At 49.5% G+C, this 18,937-nt stretch overlaps 2 protein-coding genes across 4 annotated transcripts in view; one reads left to right on the top strand and one right to left on the bottom strand.

Annotated features, from left to right (window-relative positions):
• The first annotated feature begins 1,727 nt into the window (after positions 1-1,727).
• On the top strand, positions 1,728-16,761 carry ACTR1A (actin related protein 1A). Its single transcript, XM_065672133.1, has 11 exons — positions 1,728-1,882; positions 7,200-7,264; positions 8,940-9,015; positions 9,762-9,887; positions 10,653-10,777; positions 11,100-11,316; positions 11,907-11,999; positions 12,728-12,902; positions 13,760-13,821; positions 14,159-14,199; positions 14,538-16,761. The coding sequence occupies exons 1-11, from the start codon at positions 1,835-1,837 to the stop codon at positions 14,638-14,640; spliced, it is 1,131 nt and encodes a 376-aa protein (XP_065528205.1). The 5' UTR covers positions 1,728-1,834; the 3' UTR covers positions 14,641-16,761.
• The window catches only part of MFSD13A (major facilitator superfamily domain containing 13A), a 35,725-nt gene continuing 32,432 nt past the window's right edge, over positions 15,645-18,937 (bottom strand). For all 3 annotated transcript variants that reach the window (XM_065672131.1, XM_065672130.1, XM_065672132.1), the window contains exon 9: positions 15,645-18,782. In XM_065672131.1, coding sequence (XP_065528203.1) covers positions 18,529-18,782 — 254 coding nt within the window. In that variant the 3' untranslated portion in view covers positions 15,645-18,528. The remainder of the gene's footprint in view (positions 18,783-18,937) is intronic.

Below are 18,937 nucleotides of genomic sequence, written 5' to 3'. Positions count from 1 at the left end.
CTGCAGCGGTTCGGGAGCTGCTCCTGCTGGACTCCGTCTCTCTGTGCAGCATGGCCCGGGACACAGCTGAGTGAAGCTTAGCACTGCTCTCGTGGGGTGTGGGACCAAGCTCTTACAGCTTTTGTTACGCCTGCCGTTACACCTCCAGTCCCCACAGTGCCTTTTTCTCTCCGTGCACCCTTCTGTATCTGCAGGTCCCTCAGAGGCAGCCGTCAAGGGCTGTCTGATCAAGGGTCTTGGCCGGTGTACTAACACTGAAGATCTGACGCATTCCTGAGTTGCAGCTACATCTGTGGTCCTGCAAAGCCTTGTGTGTATGTGTGAGCCGACATGTGCTCAATAGTCCTGCACATCTTTGCTAGAGCAGCATCCTGCTTTTTAATCATCATAGGGAAAAATGAGCCACGGAGTGCTGAGATGATAGGATGAGTGCTCCTGCTTTGTTGCATTTCTCATTTAAATAGCTGAGAGCTTATTCTAATATTCACAATGTACCTTTTAGGGGATCGCATGCAGTCAAGAAGGTGGCAAGCAGACAAATGACTATCTGCTAAGAAAGGAGGTAAGCAGCTGGTATCCTTGTGAATCACTGCTTCCCCCAGTGAACAGTATTTCACTTATCCCGTTACTGTGATACTACTTTTTGTGGCATCTGCCTGAGAAGTCAATTACGGTCAGCTGAGAAGGTAAATAAAACAGAATTATGTGTGAAATACTGTGTGGGCTTAATAAGTACATCGTGAGTTTCTCCTGGCATTTACTGAGGTGATACAATGCTAGTCTTGAAATAATTTAAACTCATCCATCCTGGCTATGTATAAAAAGCGTTTTACACTATGTGAGAATCACAAAGATAAATACCTGAGATGAGATTGTCTGCTTAGGCTAAAGCAGAAACTATAGAAGAAAAGCCCCAGTGTCCATAGGAAGGATACGGGAAGAGGGAGATGGGTTCTGAATCGGCTTCTACGTGCACTTACAGTGCTGATGTTCACTTTAACTGGTTTCAAGACCCAGCGTGTTGCTCAGAGTTTTGAATGAACATGTCATTTGAGTGTCTTTGTCAGTCACTGATTATTCAAAGTGCTTTTAGAACACAAGTTTGGGTTGGAAGGCACCTTAAAGCTCATGGAGTTCCAACCCCCTGCCACAGGCAGGGACACCTTCCACTAGACAAGGTTGCTCCAAGCGCCATCCAACCTGGCCTTGAACGCTGCCAAGGATGGGGCAGCCACAGCTTCACCGGGCAAGTCAGCCTGACAGCTTCCCATTGCTGCTTTACATGTAGCAAACGGAAATCAACAGGTAACACATTGTTTGGTACCACAATGCCTCTTGTGTGTGGTGGTGTGCTGTTGCTTCGTTTCTGGTTGCCGTGCCTCAAAAAGTACAGAGAAACGAGGAGATGCTTGGAGGTAACAGATACGTCATGACCAGCAGTTTGTAGAGAGAACCCCGTGAAAGGATGGGACAGCAAAGTGCTGCCATTAGCATAAATTCCCTCTACAGAAGGTGGTGGGATCGGTTTCTCTCAATTCCCATTAGAAAAATTAGGGGAAATCCCGCACCCGGAATGCAGCGGGATCTGGTGGAGCTGCAGGGCTCGCCCTGCACACGGCGCCCAGGCCGCTCCCCTGCGCCTTGTCCCGCACTACACCTCCCGGCATCCCCGCGCCCTCCCGTCGGGCGCCGCGCGGGCCCCGGACTACACTTCCCAGCGGCGCCGCCGCCGCAGGAATACATCGCCCAGGCGGCCCCGCGCCGCCGTTCCGCGCGTGCGCCGCCGAGGGCTGGGCTGTTGCTCCCTGACGGGTGGCTGCGGCGGCTCCTCGCCATGGAATCCTACGACGTGATAGCGAACCAGCCCGTCGTGATAGACAACGTGAGTGCGGGCGGCCAGGCGCCCCGGGAGCGGGGAGGGCGGGGAGGGCCCGCGGGGCGCAATCCCTTTGTCACCGGGGATGGCCGGGCCGCGCCCCGCCCGCCGCCGCCGCCACCACCACCACCATTACCCCCCCTCCCGCCGGCCTGGCCGCCGCCTCAGGCCTTCGTTCAGCGCCGTACGCCGCGTCCTCGCAGGCCGCCGCCGGGGCGGGGCGCCGCGGCTCGGCGCACCGCGATTGGCTGCGGTGGGTGTCTGTCAGGCGCCGGGGGGCCGGTGCCCCTCGCCGGTGGGGAGCAGCCCCGCCGCTGCCGAGGTGTGTGGTGGCGGGGCGCGGCGGCCCCATTGGCTGTGGCGCTGTCAGTCAGCGGGGGTGGGCAGCCCGGCGTTACCTGCCCCGTACCCGTGGTCATTGGCAGCGGGGTTGCATCCCGGCTGGGCGGCCCCGCCTTGTGGCGGCGGACAATGGGGACTGGTGGGCCCGGTCTGGGCCGGAGCTGCAGGCGGTGCCCTGCAACCGATGCCCTGCAGCTAGCGCCCCATCACGGCCCAGTGACCCCAGCACCATCCACCTTCCCCCGGCGCTGGTCACAGCAAGAGAGTGCTGGCACCCAGGGCGTGGATCCCGCTCCGAATCCTGCAGGAGCAGCGCTCCAGAAGGAGCTGCTCCCAGCTTGGGTTGCATCAGCTGTAATCTGACAGTGGGGTGTGGCGTTGCAGATGGCTGCTCCCAACTGATAATGCTTCTTATGAGCTCAAAGCAGACCTTCCACCTGTGTGGGTAATGGCTCCGCTGGAGAGGAACAAGAGTTATTGTATGTCCTAGTGAGGTACTTCTGGGTCCAGCTCTGAGTAGCTACATCCATGCTGGGGTCTCAAGAGAAAGGACCATCCAGGAAGGGGTGGGAGGGCATAGCTTGGATCCTCCCTCCATATAGTGAGTCACAGATTGATGCTCCTCCCTTCTGACTTCTATTGCCAGGGATTCAGATTTTGTTGTCTTGAAGGGTCAGTGCTGTGCTCACTTCTTTCTCTGTAATCTCAATTTCTGCTCAATCTTTTTGCCATACAGTGTGGACTTCTCAACCTATTCCCTTTATTCCCCATAGGCTGAATGATTGTAGGTCTTCTCAGATCAAGCCAATTATTTTTCTAACCCCTTCTTTATTATCAATCCCAATTGCCTTTCTAGATCTTTGAGTTCTCTAACACAGTTTTGGTTTTGTTTTTCTCCCCTGGAACTACAGCAGAGAGATTTAGTTAGGCGTTGAAAGAAAATACCTAATGGGGAAGGAGATTAAGCAGTAGAATTGACCACATGGAAATAAACATGTTATCTTCTCCATTGGAGACATTAAGGAATAAGTTGATTGTTTTTAGAGATGACTGGAATAGTGTTGGAATGACCCTGCTGCAGTGTCAAGTGCTTAGCTAACCATTAAAGTTACTTCCAGGCACCCTGGTACTGTACGGATAAATTTGTTTTGTTGCATTCATATAATAGCAGCCTGTATCCAATTTCAGCATGTCCTTCTGTTATTTAGCACAGCCAGTTGCACCCCTGCTTCAGACGTGAAGGCCTCTCATGCCAGCAACTGACTCTGTTTCTTCTCTTATTTTATCAGCGTGTCTTATAAAAGCTAATTCTTCTTGCCTATCTGATAAATGAGTTTCCCCCCCTTCCCGTCCCTGTACAAGAAGCAGAATGAAGCAGTTGTTGTGACATCTGCCTTGCGCGCTGGCAGGCTGTCAGCGAGGAGCCTTGTGGTGACGCTGCATTTTTGGTACTCTCCGGAGTTCAGGCAGGATGGGAAGTGGAGCTGCACAGAGCAGGTACCGCTGTTCCTGCTGCCTCATTACTGCTTTACCTCAGAGAGTTGCAGGCACTTTCGCAGGGCTGAATGTTTTCCCATCCCATGTATGGGCGGTTGTGAAGGCGGAAATGAGATACTGAGCTGGTGGAGGAACCAGAATCCCCCAGTCTGAGCCCTGCTATAGCATTTCAGTGTGTTCCAAAAGGATGTTAAAGTGTAAAGCTAAAAACTCAAGAAGGGTTTTTTCCTCTTACCAAACAGTAAGAGGAAGCTGCATGTTTTCAGCAGGGAGAGTTCTGTAATATACAGTGAGAGGCTGGAGCTGTGCCTCAGCACAACCTTAATACTCTTCATTGTCTAATAAGTCATTTCTAAGAGTTGTGTTCCCATCTTGCACTGCATCAAGCACTCTCTGAAATAAACGGTCTGGGAGCCCTGATGAACATAATGCACGTGTAAATAGACAGCATGGTTCAGCTGTGTCTTAAGCAAGTCCAAATTCCTTAATCTCCATGGAATTGTCTCTGTTTACATAAAAGAGCATAAAAGATGGCTTTGTAGTCTATGCGGTGGTGCTTTAAACAGCTGAGCTGTCAGTAAGGGCTGTTGTCGTTAGTTTGTTCTTGATCGCATAAAATGTATATCTAGTAAAACAATTTTACAACAATATGAAACATACACTCTCCATAACAAGTGCTACAAAGCAGATTGACTCTTAGTGGTTTCCGTTTATATTTGGTCCTAAATGCACCAAGATGAATGAGCCAATAAGTGACTAGCCACAGAGCTAGTGGAAGAGGCATGTACAGTTACTTCAAGGTACTCAGGAGACTTTTTCATGAGATTATCTTCCTTGACCTTTACATTTAACATGTAGTTTTTCTTTCTTCTGTTCCAAACAGAATGGGGTGAAAGCCCAGCCAGGATGGTTACTGGTGGAAGGATGTTAATCTTTATGGTTTTTAAAAGGTTTTAATAAATCAGAGCTTGTAGCAGAAGGGAGGATGCAGTGGTTTTTTGCTTATTTGAAACAAGGATTAAAATCTCCAAGTTTTTACTTTAAACCTCCTGAATGAGCCAGGGTTACTTGGAAATTTGAACCTTTTCCTTTCATTGCACAGGAATCTGAGTGGTCTGTAATAAACAGATTTACTCAGTGCACATATCGCTTCAAAGAAGTAAAATGTTTTCAAGAAAAATGGAATAGGTCAGAAAGTGCTGTCAGGTCTTTGTATTGCGGAGACAGCAAACAGCTGTGCTTGGTGTGTTCCCAGGCAGTTGGAAGCACAGCTCTGTTGAAGTCTCATCCTACAGCACATTCAAAAGTCATTCCTCTTTGACTCCAGCTAGGAGTTCTGAGCTACCCACATATTTGGTTAACTTTGAACCTTGATATGTAAACCTTAAGATGCAGAACTTGCTGGGAATCTCACCAGGACACAGTGGGTGATTTTCAGCCTGGTATAAGGAAGTTTCAGTCTCTGCATTAAAACAGGAGCATCACTGTTCTCCTGAAACCACTTCCCAGCAGCAGACTGTGCTGGCAGCAGGAGCAGTCATTATCTTGAATAAAATAGTCAATAAGCATAATATTCTGATGTGGTTATGGTACTGCTTTTGATTCAACTTTTTTGCTCCAAGACTTGACAAAGGATGGTATTATTTCCCAGGTATATAGTTGCTTATAAGGAAAATAAAAATAGTGGGTTTGTTCTTTGCTTTGAAGTGAGTAGCCAGAATAGTCTGTCTAAAGGAAAGTCTTTTAAACACTTCACAGCCCACTTTGTCACAGTGCAGACCTTGGGGTGAAACTGGAGTGAAGTCCTTTTGCCCAGATGGAATAGTCCTGCCCAGGTGCCAGCTTGTGTGTGTTCCTTGAGCCAGCCTGGCTGCAGGTGTTGGTCAGGAGACAAGGATTCAAGCAATCTACCTTCTATATGTTTTATAACTAGCTAGGTTTGGTTTGCAGGGTGTTCTTGATCTCATCTCCTGTGGATGCATCCTTGCAAATCTGATACTGGCAGGTTTAAGGCAGGAGTGCCTTGGTAGCAGAGCACAGTCCTCTGTGCAAAGCCTGGCACCTCGTTTGAAATAGCTGATAAAATAGCTTGGGAATAAGGCACTGGGCTGTGAACTGGAGAGGCTGGGGCTGCCCTGCGTTCCTTTCTACTGAGCCTGCTCTGGCTGGTAACCTCTGGCAGCCCGAGCAACTCATTTGGCCTCAGCCTCCAAGAGAATGCTGTGATGCTGACCTATGCAGAGGTGGCAGGAAGAAGAAAGCAATGGAGGAGCTGCGTTGTTACCTATTTTGAAATGCTCTGGGGCAGCCAGAATGCCTTTTTGGCCTCAAAAACAGAGCAGTTCTGCTGTAGAGCCCTTGAGAGTGAACAGTCACTTCATAGGTCATGGGTTTCAATGCAAGCTCCTATGCTTTGCTCCCAGTATGTGATGAAGTGGAACTGCTCTTTCTGCAGAGAGTTTGCTCCCATACTAGTCTGGGATTACCAGTGTGGTTTATCCAAGGAGATGCTATGAAAATCCACTCATTGGCAAACTTGGGTATTCCTGCAAGCTGCTCATTGTTTCAGGATGTCATTTCTTATACAGGGAGAGGAAATGGAGGAGGGGAAGGAGTGAGCACAGATCCAAGTTGATGATGGAGTTCCCAGGATGCTTCCAGATGACACTGACGGGATGGGAGCTGCAGGGCCAGATGCCCGGCACTGACTCCCTGCCAGGGCCTCCCTGTGGCTGGTTTTGTCCGCTCTGTGTTTGCTGCTTTCAGTGTTGCAGAAGGCTTTTTGGATTGGTGCCGTTCTGACTGCCATACTCAATCTCTTCTTCCTTGTCCCTTCTAAATAAGCCCTATCCTGTCAGCCGCTCTTCCTGCCTCCAGCCTTTCCTCTTGGAGCTTGACTGGCACCTTTGTTCTTCCCACATCCCAGTGTGGGTTTGTTTCCAGTGTCTTTTCTGACCACATTTCTGTGACCTGCCTCCTTAGTGTTAGCTAGTTTATCCACCACCTGATCTTCTTTTCCTTAGTCTCCACTCCAAATTGTTTCACACAGTCCTTTCCTACCCCTCCTCTGACTTTATCCACCTTCCCTCCATCCTTTCTGATCTTCTTCTGAGAGGCCTACAGCCTTCATCCTCCCCCTTTTAGCAGGGTTAGCCTCTTGCCTCCCTAGCAATAGCACTGGGTAGAAAAACACTTTGTACAGAGCAGCATTTAGGTGTGCATGTGAAGCAGGACCAGGATACTCCTGGGTCTTTGCCCATGTATGATATGTCACTGCCAGGGAAGGTGCCAGTTACTCCCCTTTTGTGGCCCTGCTGGTACCTTCCCATGCCCAATCCTGCCTGGAGAATCAGTCCATGGGGAGCTTTATTCCTAGTAAAAAAGAGAAGATCTGTCAGCACTGATGTACTTTGCTGCTCCTTTAAAACTTGTGAAGATGACTGAATGAATGACAAACTCATGTATTTATCTGTTGTTCCCACAGGGTTCGGGTGTGATTAAAGCAGGTTTTGCAGGCGATCAAATACCGAAATACTGCTTTCCAAACTAGTAAGTATTCTGCTGGTCTTGTTAATTTCTTAGCGCCTTGTACCAATATCTGATACATAGAGGGGAAGAATGGTCCAATTTTGTCACTGGAGAAATGAATTATTCTATTTCTGCCTGCTGCACAGAAGCATCAGGGAGATGCAACTCTGCTGCTAAGCACTTTGAGATTTTTCCAGTGGGAACACACCATAAAAGATGACTAACCACTTTGTCAGGCTCAACACCCAACCAGAGCTGTAGGATCTTTTTTAGACTTGAGACATGAGGAAAAGAACTGTCAAAAAGATGAAGCTGGGACAAGAGTTGTGAAGACCTCTGTACATTTCTTGTGTGTGATCTGATGCCTTGATTCCTGCCACACTTCTTGCAAGTTTTCTGAGAGTTTTAATAGAATCATAGAATAGTTAGGGTTGGAAAGGACCTTAAGATCATTCAGTTCCAACCCCCCTGTCATGGGCAGGGATACCTCACACTAAACCATGTCACCCAAGGCTCTGTCCAACCTGGCCTTGAACACCGCCAGGGATGGAGCATTCACAACTTCCCTGGGTGTCATGGTTTAAACAAAAGTCATCCATAAATCACACAGTCGCTCTCTCACTCCCCCCCTTCTTGCCCTCCCCCTACTCCCGGAGGGACGGAGAGGAGAATTGAAAAGAATGCAACTCCCACGGGTTGAGATAAGAACAGTTTGGTAACTAAGTTATAACACAAATCACTGCTGCTACCACCAATAATAATGATAGAGGAAATAACAAGAGGAAAGAATATAACACGTCAACACCAGCCGACCGATAACTCGCCCCACTCCCTCGAGCCGAGCACCGACCAATACCTTGTCCAACCCTGCAGTCCTCCCAGCCCTTCCGGGTAACTCCCAGTTACATCCTGGGCATGACGTGCTGTGGTATGAAACACCTCTTTGGTCAGTTTGGGTCAGGTGTCCTCTCTGCTTCCTCCCAGCTTCCCCTCCTCCCTAGCAGAGCATGAGGCTCAGAAAGTCCTTGGCCAGACCAAACATTTGAGCAGCAACTGAAAACATCGGCGTTATCAGCACTGTTCCCAGGCCAAAAAAATCAAAACGCAGCACTGCACTAGCTACTGAGAAGGAGAAAAATAACTGCTACTGCTGAACCCAGGACACTGGGCAACCCATTCCAGTGCCTCACCACCCTTACAGCAAAGAACTTCTTCCTTCCTCTTTAGAAGGAGGACTGCTGGATCAGGAATGCTGATAGTCACTGGAGTGGGTTTTTAATGAGTATATTTGTGTTCTGCACAATGAGGTGTGGGACTATGAGGGTCTGGTGCGAGAAGCCTACCTGGGTTGGGCAACACCATGTGGATCTATGGGTTCAGACCATTGCTCAGTGTAGCCATGCTCACCCCAGGCACTGCTGAATAAAGAAGTCCTGAATCACCAGGGAGAGTGTGGGCAGACTCGGCAATGTGTCCTGCCAGTTCAGAACTGTCTACAATCCGTTCACTTCACCTCTGATTCTTAGTTTAGCACAGAGCAAACCTGGGTCTCTCTGCACCTTCCAGTGCCCCTGCACTCACCCGTTGCTTTAAAAGTACTGGTTAGGACGGAGGAACACAAAGTAGTTAATCCTTGGGTGCATCTGAGCTCGGTCTCTGGAAGTGTTTATACTCTTTACTCTTGCTTCTGTTCCAGTGTGGGCAGACCAAAGCATGTTCGAGTTATGGCTGGTGCTTTAGAAGGGGACATTTTCATTGGTCCAAAAGCAGAGGTAAGAAACTTCTATACCGCATTTCTCCATACATCCCAGTATGCCGTTGTAAGGAGGGGCTGTAGCAGTTGTGCTTGGAAGGGCTGTGGTTCCTTGGTATCAGTGTGTAGGTCTGAAGAACAGAATGGATTGTCACTTTCAGGTATGTCCAAGGTGGAGTGGGAAGCTCCATAAAATTCTTGTGCCAACCTGCTGATCACAGACCTTTCTCCCAAGTCCTTCTATATCTCTCCTTTTTTCCCTAGGCTACTTCTAGGTCTGTATGGTTACATCCCCATCTTTTTGACAGGGAACTTTGGCAATGGACCTACTTGGTTGCCTTTTATTTCCCTGATGTGGGCAAGAAGCTTGCTTTCCATAGTCCTGCTTTGTCAGCGTCTAAGTCATATGGTCTCACATTTCTTGTGAGCCATCCAAACTGCATTCTGTGTTATGTTTTGCCACCCTGTTATGTTTTATATCATAACTGAGCTGGTAGAACAAAAATACCATTTGATAGGTGCCTGTATGTTAGCTTGAAAAGTGTTAAAATGGAATGTGCTCTACAGATGCCAGACTTGGTATAAAAAGGCCATGTTTAATCTTCTGAATGCTTCTTTGGGAGAGATGTTTGTGATCAATGTTTGGGTTTTGCTCTATATGCTAGAGATAAGTTGTCTTTTAGTGGAATAACAAGTGAGTTGGTCATAGTGATCAGAAATGTGCATACCTCTCAGACTCAAACAATCACTGTTGTGTTTGCTCAGGAGCACAGAGGTCTCCTCTCAATCCGTTACCCTATGGAGCATGGCATAGTGAAGGACTGGAACGACATGGAGCGCATTTGGCAGTATGTGTATTCAAAAGACCAGCTTCAGACATTCTCAGAGGAGGTAAGGTACCTCATTATGAATGGCACGGATGTCATTCAGTGTGTGTGTAACACCAGGACAGTTGGAACTCCGGGAAAGATACAGGACTTCTCCTTTTTTCTTCTTTCTAAGTGTGTCTGTTAAACTGCACTCTTTCACCTCTCGGGAGATCCTGCACTAGAAGTATCCAAGCAGAATTCCTCCCCAGATCTAATGTTCTGGCATGATGGAAAATCTGACTTTCAGCATTTGTTATTCACACTCTTATGATTCTGCTTTAGGCCAAGTGCTTCTAACTTTTCCTGTTCAGCCTGCACATCAGGCATACCCACTCAGCTGTGACATGATTTCAAGTGAGGAAGGAGAAAACCACAATCCTGTGGTCTGGAAAGAGCTGACCAAAAAATTATTAAATGACTGAGAGTGATAGGTTGTAGAAGTGGAGCAGGAATATTTCTGCCTGCTCGTGGTAAGACCGTATGCCTTCACCCTTAGAAAAGTGTGTATTTTGGCTAACTGGGATGACTTCTGGCACTGAGAGTCATCTTGTTCATCCTTCATGGAGCAGGGTTGCTCACAGAATAGACTTCCTAACACTTCTTCGTATCTAGACCAGAACCCTGCTGGTCTTCCAGCTTAATAGAGGTTATTCACAGACTAATAGAGCTCAGTAGCTGAAGTTATTCCTTTCTGCCTGTCCTCTTGCACAAGTGAACAAATAAGGAGAAGTTTTCAGGAACACATGCTCCTGGTTACTGCAACACAGCCCCTTCTTTTCTTTACCAGCATCCTGTGCTGCTGACAGAAGCACCCCTAAACCCACGCAAGAACAGAGAGCGTGCTGCTGAGGTGTTTTTTGAGACCTTCAATGTGCCGGCGCTGTTCATCTCCATGCAAGCTGTGCTTAGCCTGTAAGTGTTTCTTGCCTTTGATCTGTGCTTGTGAAATGTTGCCATGAAATCTACTTTTAACCAAAAAAAACCCCCCCGCCTGTGGAATACCACACTGGTGGCTGACTTACCCCTTTGTCAGGCAAGAACTGAATCTCACTTTTAGTTTCTGTAATAAAGAGTTTACAGGAATTTGCTGAATTATCATGAGAACTACTCGGGAGGAGGAAGTTAGCCCCTGTTCATGTGAAACTTCTGCTCGCTTAGGAGAGCCTGGATGTGCTGCATGCTTGGGGTCACTCTGAATTGCTTGTTCTGACTTGATTGTTTGCCTCTTTGCTAGCTACGCCACTGGGAGGACTACAGGAGTGGTGCTGGACTCTGGGGATGGCGTTACCCATGCGGTTCCCATCTATGAAGGCTTTGCCATGCCTCACTCCATCATGCGGATTGACATCGCTGGCCGTGATGTCTCCCGCTTCCTGCGTCTCTACCTCCGGAAGGAGGGCTATGACTTCCACACAACCTCTGAGTTTGAGATTGTCAAGACCATCAAGGAGGTGATGCGCTGTCTGTTTCTGGCTTTATCCAAGAAGGGACTTCTGCCCAAGGGCAGTCGTGACTTAGGGAAGTGTGTTGGGAAGTGCCAGCCTACCTGGCTCCGCACCTCATTCCTTTATCCATCAGAGGGAGACATTGCTTGAACAAGGGGTGGCGGACAAGACGACCTGCAGAGGTCCCTTGCAACCTCAGTTATGCTGTATTCTGGAGACTTACAGTCCAGGTTGCATCTAATCACTGTAGAGGGGCTGTTAACATGGAGATTGAGACAGGCTGGTGATGCAGAATCTGTTTTGCGTTTATCTGTGCTGCAGTTTCTCAGGGTCTGATGATACCTTTGACTAGTGTTTGCTTATCCTTCAGGGCAAGGGTCTGTAAAACCCACGGCAGGTAGGGATAACAAGTGGGATATTACAGGTATTTTACCTGATGTGAGCCCAAAAGGTCTTTCCTCAGCACAAAATATTGTTGACATTGGTCTCCCCAAAGGGATATACAGATTCTGATTGTTAGTGAGAAAAGTATTTTATCAGAGGCATTTGGATTTACCCTTCTCATCTCCTCCTCTGTGACCCTGTTTCCTCTCCAGCGTGCCTGCTACCTGTCAATAAACCCCCAGAAGGATGAGACTCTGGAGACCGAGAAGGCTCAGTACTACCTGCCAGATGGAAGCACTATTGAGGTTTGTAAGGATTACCCGCAGAGGATCCTAATGTGAAGCACAGGGTTTCCAGAATAGCCTTCTGCCTAGTGATGGGAAACTTAATGTGGTGTTAGGTGGGAGGGGATAATTTTAAAAGACCAGAACCCACCCCAGGCTATTGACTGGGCTCTAGAATTCCTAGGGGAAGCAAACATTGTTAGAAACTTCACAGCTCCTACTGGAAGTTGTGGGTAAGGATGCAGTGCAGCCATGGGGACTGAGGGCAGGCTCTGATCTAGCAAATCTTTATGCAGTTTGGGTAGGGAGTGTGAGTAGATATCTGCTCACTGAATTCAGCAGTGGTTTTGTATGTGGCTTTCATCTTGCCTAGAGGAGCACAAACAATTCCTTTGAAGAGTGAGTTAGGAATATTCCTTAAAAGACTGAGCCCACTATAGAACGGTGGAAGGAGAGGAAATACAGGTCTTGCCTCCAGCACCAGGGTGGATCCGCTCCCTTTTCTGCCAGTGACCTGCTATATGGAGTTGGTGAAGTTTCTTCATCTCTTTGATCTGCAAAATGGAAATAGTGCTCTTTCTAGAAGTGGACCAAACTGGTGTTCACTTGGGAACTAATGATTCAGTATCAGTGCCCAGAATGCTTCATTGCTCTTAAGTTTCACCTCAGAAAGGCAGGCCCAAACTGTAGATGGTGCACAGAGCCTCACTGCTGTCCCTTCCCCTCTGTGTTAACTTCTCTGCTTGCAGATCGGCGCTGCCCGTTTTCGAGCCCCAGAGCTCCTGTTCCGGCCAGACCTAATAGGGGAGGAATGTGAAGGACTCCATGAAGTGCTTGTTTTTGCCATTCAGAAATCAGACATGGACCTGAGGCGAACACTGTTCTCCAACATTGTGCTGTCTGGAGGCTCCACACTCTTCAAAGGTTCCTGTTCTCTTCTCTTTCAGTGGGCTGTGACATAACTGATCGCTTGCTTCCTTCTCCTTTAAAACTGCAGAGATAACCTAGATCACCCAACTTGCCCTGCGGGGTGAGGGCTGTGGGAACTCTCCTCTCTCGGGGGGGTTACTGTCTATGGCCTAATCATACCCTTCTGGGTATGCAGGACACCACTGCCCTTGTATGCCACCTCCTGGGCTTGCAGGGTTTTTACTGTTTTCCTCCCGAGTCAGGACTGAGTAAGTGTTTTCTTTCGTGCTGCTGTAGTTCAGCATATTTGAGACCAGGTACCTAAAAGGCTCTTGAATCTCTTGAGCTGCCCTTAGGTCTTTGGCATGTGCAAAAGTCCAACAGTCCTGATGCTGCATACATGTGTGTCAGCTACATGTGTGCAGAAAGCTTTCTACCCTTCCCCTTGGTGCTCAGGTAGTCCCCATTGACTTAAAGATGTCCCCTGCCAGAACCTGTTGAGCTGTTACTCGCAGATGGACATCTCCAGATAGCTCCCGGTCTTCCCATTTAAACCCTGCTCCCCTGTACACATGGGCTGTGAACACATGAGGAATGCACAGGGAACAAGGAGGTCCTGGCTAAAAATCCTATTTGCTCTTCACAAGTTGCTGCTGAGGAATAGAACCCAGTGTGCTTTGTTTGAAATGGGTCTGAGTGAGACCAGATCCCGTTATGTTGCTGGCTGTGTTCTGTGCCTTTCCAGACTGGTCTGTCTGTGAGATCTGGAGTGGAAAATTTGAGTAGGACTGCACAGGACATGTTCATATTATTAGCGGATGGAACCTGGGATTTGGCCGAGGGGCTCACACTCCACACTTTGTCTTGCGCAGGCTTTGGTGACAGGCTGTTGAGTGAAGTGAAGAAACTAGCTCCGAAGGACGTCAAAATAAGGGTAGGAGCAATCTCTTTGTGTTTACACTTCCTGCATGCAGTGTTCTGTCGCCTTTAAAGAACCATGCTGAGAGTGCAGCTGCCATTTGCTTCAAACCAGAAATGACTTTCCTGGGACAGCCCAGCAGTATTTGCTGTTGTGATGAAAAGCTGTTTTCATCACTGAGAAGGATTCTGGACCACAGTGGCTGTTTTAAGGGGTGCTGTTGGGTGTCCCTCTGGTGGGGGAGATCATACCTGTGTTTGTCAGCTGTTAGCCATAGTGGAATGGGGGCAGCGTGCCAGGAGGAGCAGTCTGGAGCTGGGGAAGGTGTTGACTGATTCTCTCTTTCTCCCAGATATCAGCTCCTCAGGAGAGATTGTATTCCACGTGGATTGGGTACGTAGTACATGATGACACAGCTTGCTGTGGGATGGGGGCAAGGGAGGTGCAGCCTGACACACTTGCACCATTGTTCCTTCTGTGTGAGGAGCGTTTGGTCAGCAACCAGGAGGTTGGTTGGGAGGGGGAGCTGGTGCCAGGCTCTAGTGCTGGCACATCTGAGGCCAACAGGAGAGGAGGTGACTGTCCGGAGCGTGTTTCAATTGTAGATAACTGGGAGCCTCAGCAGCTTTCTGATGTGGGGAAGCATCGTGCAATAGAAAGAGCTCTTCTCTGCAGAGATGCGATGAGAGTGCTGCCAACGTTGTCTTTTAACCCATACTGTCTCTCCCCAGTGGCTCTATCCTGGCCTCACTGGACACCTTTAAGAAAATGTGGGTTTCGAAAAAAGAATATGAAGAAGACGGAGCTCGTGCCATCCACCGAAAAACCTTCTAGCCCTGGGACCTGCCCTCAGTCTCCTCCGAAGACTCACTTCAGTTCTAAACTCGCTTTTCTGAGTCCGAGTGTCTGAGAGCTGCCTGTGTGTGTGTGTGTGCGCCAGCATGCCCCGATGTCACTGAGCAAAGACAACAGCAGCAGGAGGGTTGTATTAGTACTACTAACTTCTTATTTTTTTTATTTTACTTTTGTTGGTTTTGTTGTTGGTTTTTTTTTATCATTGGAAAGGGGAAAATACCAATCCGAATGTCTCCAGAATGGCCCATTCCTTCTTCATTTCAGTCCCTTAATTTCCGTATCGCAATCACATTTGTCACTGTAAAACAAACAAAGAAGCAAGCAAAAAACAAAGGGAACAGCTTATAGAAACTGCCTGGCAAGCCAGAAGGGAGCCAACCACTGCTTTAGTCAGCCTGACTGCAATGCCTGGATTGTCTGGAAACACAACCAAGGCCCCGTAGCTACTTCCTTCTTCAGCAGCGGCTTCACCATCAGTAGGTTTTCAAAGTTGGTTTTAATATATATATATATATGTATTTTTTTTTTATTAAGAGAAAGCACATTCTCAACAGTTAAACCCATTTGCCCCCACCATTTTGGGTGTGTGAGTGTGTGTATGCCTGTGTAACTTCTTAGCCTGATGCGTGGGTCTGCACCACAGCTGGAGAAGTTGGTGATAGGACTTAGTTTGTATTGCATGGAGTAGAACAAAGCAAACCTAATCAGCTGTCATTGTACTAGACGGTTATTCTCTCGTACCTTGTTTTAAATACCTGTACTTCTCTGGAAACAAGTCCCCCAGAATGGGGGTGAAGGCACTTGTATGTTCCCCCTCAACCTGCCAAGATTTACAGTGCTGAGTTCTCGTGTTCTTTGTAAGAGTCGAGGCTGTTTCCCTCCTTCCTGCCATGTCAGGGCAAAGGGAGCATGTATTCACAGCCAGGCCTAACTCCTGTGTACTTCATCCATTCTGGGGCAAAAACAATAATTGGAAAGGTGCATTGTAATGTAAAAATTGTTTTATTTATTGAAATGTCTGAGGATATGGCAAATAACTGACCACAGCACCTGGGAATTACGCTCTGGGTCTTCTTTGAACACCTGATGCCAGCTGTCCCTTGCTCAATGTTAACGCTGTGTACAGCACACTCGCTTAGCGCAGGAGCCAGCCCTGTGATGCCACCCGGTAACCGCTGTTCTCTATGAGTGCACTGAAGGAGAGGACAATAAACCCTACCAGGACATTGGTGTGAGCAGCAGGTTTCTGAGCAGGAGCCTGTCATGCTGGCTGTGTGCCTTTGCTCAGCAGGTGGCTGCTTTGCTTCTACCGCTCTACAGGCAAGGGCAGGGCTACGGACCCGCTTGCATTGGGGTGTGCCACTGCTTTCCCTTCAGGTTTGTCTTCTGCATTATTTGGTGCTCTTTTCTTTCTGTTGTTTTTCTGCAGTACGTGGCAGTAGCAGTGGAGCTGGAGTTGCTCTGTGGCGGTTCCTCTGTTCCCCTCCATCCCGTTCATTGCCATGCACCACCTTGGGGTCACTCCCTCTTGAGCGCAGAGCTGGGGTAGGAGCTGGAGGGCTGCTGCAAAGGAGTCAGAAAGCGGGTGCCTTGTCAGCCGAGGTGAATGGGAGCAGCAGCATGTTCCGCCTGTGGGCACCATGGGCCCAGGGCCCACCACTGGGCTCCAGGGGCTGTAGGCAGGCAGGAGTGGTGGTCTCCTCCCAGCTGAGGCCAAGCTGCTTGTTCACTTGCCCCTCAGAGCAGACTGTTTTAAGCAAGAACCTGTCAGGTAGGAAAGAACCATCACTGCTCAGCCTTCTGCTGGAAAATCAGTTCCTCTCGCTGGTTTGCTGCAGCATGTGGAGGAGAAACAGCATTCCTCCCTCTCAGTTCCATCAGCACATCCCAGGCAGTGCCAGTGATCTCCTGCTCCCTGCCCCGCTGCTGCCCTTGCAGAAGCAGCAGTGCTCCACTTTGTAGCCTGCAGTGACCAGACAGAAAGGTGCCATCTCTGATCCAGCATTCGTTTGATCTGCCTGACTGTTCCCTCGCACACTGTCCAAACCATGTTGCCTGGTGGTGCCCAGCATACTTAAATAAAGTCATTCATATACAACCCTCAAGCCTCCTGGCCTCATCTTCCCACATGTGCAGTGTTAAGGAGGTAACTTGTGTTCTTCTCTTGACTGCAGGTTTGCTGCTGGCTGATCTCAGCCAGAAGACACCATCTCTTGTCTGGGATCACATTCCTGGCCTGGCTTTTGGGCTGAGGAGAGGAGGGGCCTGGGCTTCAGCTGTGGTGGGCCCTGGTGTCCAAAGCTGCTCTACTCCCCAGCAGCCATTGTCCTCAAGACCTCAGTTTTTCACTGCGGAGAGGTCGAGGGCTGGTGCAGTTACGCCCCATTCCTCCCACACAACCACAGCCAGGTGCCATCCACCCGCTGGGAAAAAACCACCAAGCGCTACAGAAAAGATTATCTTTAATGTATGAAATGAAGAATCATTCCCAAACCTTGTGTTAAGTTGCACATAACTTAATGATTGGAACACCAAGAGCTACAGAAGCCTCACAGCAAGAACGTCTTGGTCCGAGACAGAAGGCAGCTGTGTCCTGAGGCAGGATGGCAGGTTTGTGGGTGACCCCAGGGAACCTGGCCCTAACCAGCACACACTTTCAGACACTGCCTCCATGCCCTGCTACAGGCGCACGCAGGGCAGAGCTCTGCTTTGGCACATCACTTCTGCCTACCCCCAAGTGCAATGCAGGGACTGGAGAGACACCCCCTGACCTCAGGGACCCCTTTAGTGACTATCTCCCCCCAGCCACAACCACCTGCTCTCCTCGGGTGCACGGCTTGGCAGCCACGGATCCAGTCACACTCTAGGGCACCATTTCAAATGGAGAGCATCTGAGATGTCTCTCCCCGCAGGGGTAAAATCCCAGCCCTGTGCCAGCCCAGCCTTCTCAGAAAGGCTCCTAAGAGGAATCGAAGGCACAAAAGCAAGTCCTGGTGTCTCCTCCAGGCTGTGCTCTCCCCCTGCAAGACGGGAAGGTGCCAGGCTGCCTCGCTGTCACCTGGGCGGGCCCTGGGCTGAGAGGCACTTCCATGGCTGGGTTAGGGGCTGGTTCTCTGACCTCCGCCCCCCAGCCCCTGCCAGAGTGGGAGGGGGCTCTCAGCTGTGTGACACTGCTAAGACAGGGCTGTGGAGGGGAGAGGAGGGATAAACACAGGCAGCAGGATGCCAAATGCCATGTTACAGCTCAAGGCTCCAAGCCCAGTGCCTTTCCCAGCCTGCAACAACTCCCTCTGCAAGGCTACGAAGGAGGGAACTTGGCATAAAACAAGCACAGCTGGCAGACCCTGGCTGTGCAGGATATTGTCCTGGGAACAAGAAATGCCTTAGTGGATTTGGTCCAAGAACTGCAGCACTACGTGGGAGAGGTTGTAGCATCTACTGGGAAAGGCCTTCAGGGTCCTCTCATCCCTGCTCCTGCTGTCACCCCCCAAGTCACTTGGTCCCTCAGGAGCCTCCTGCTCCACTCCCCGAAGTTGCAGGGCTTTAGCAAGGAAGGATTCCCTGTGCCGTTCTCTCACTCTGCCAGAGGCTGTGGTTCCCTGTGGTTCTCTCTCTGTCTCTAGCACATGCTGCAACCCACCACCTCCCCGCTGCTTCCTGCCACAGGTCAGGATAAAATGCTCTTGCTCCTGTGGCCAAGTCATCTACCCCAGGCCCCTCATGCTGAACTTCTCTGCCTTCCCCAGTGGCCACCTCTTGGAATGGATAAAGATTGGCATTACAGCATTTCACAGTGGAGCTGTAAACATTGGGGCGGTCTCAGCCCACCAGCCTGCACCCAGGCACGTCCTGCGGGCTTGGGCACCCCTAGATCGTTTTGACCTCTGGTGCTTGGCCTTGGGTCAGGTTCTGGCGCTGAGCCTTCACCATCTGCAGGCGCTTCCCATGCAAGTTGAACTGAGACCAGCTGAGGAGCTGCAGCAGTGCACATGTGATGGGTACGAAGACAAGGAGGTAAAAGCAGCCCTGGCGAAGTGTTGGCTCCAGGAATGCAGGAGACTCCAGCTTCGGCTGGGTACTCACCATGTTGCTCAAGGGGTTGCGCTGGAAGATGTCGTAACCTGGTGTCAGAGTAGAGTTTGTGAGACTGGGATCGGTGGGGATACACCTTTGTCACCTCAAGTGACTGGCCTCGGAGACTCAGAGACCAGACACAGCCCTCTGCACCCACACAGGACATAGTGGAGGACACAGAACTCACAAGGTCTGCCCTGCC

This window comes from Lathamus discolor, chromosome 3, assembly GCF_037157495.1.
Source record: "Lathamus discolor isolate bLatDis1 chromosome 3, bLatDis1.hap1, whole genome shotgun sequence".
Taxonomy (NCBI): domain Eukaryota; kingdom Metazoa; phylum Chordata; class Aves; order Psittaciformes; family Psittacidae; genus Lathamus; species Lathamus discolor.
Note: the sequence above shows the minus strand (reverse complement) of the source record. Positions and strands in the feature narration are given on the sequence as shown.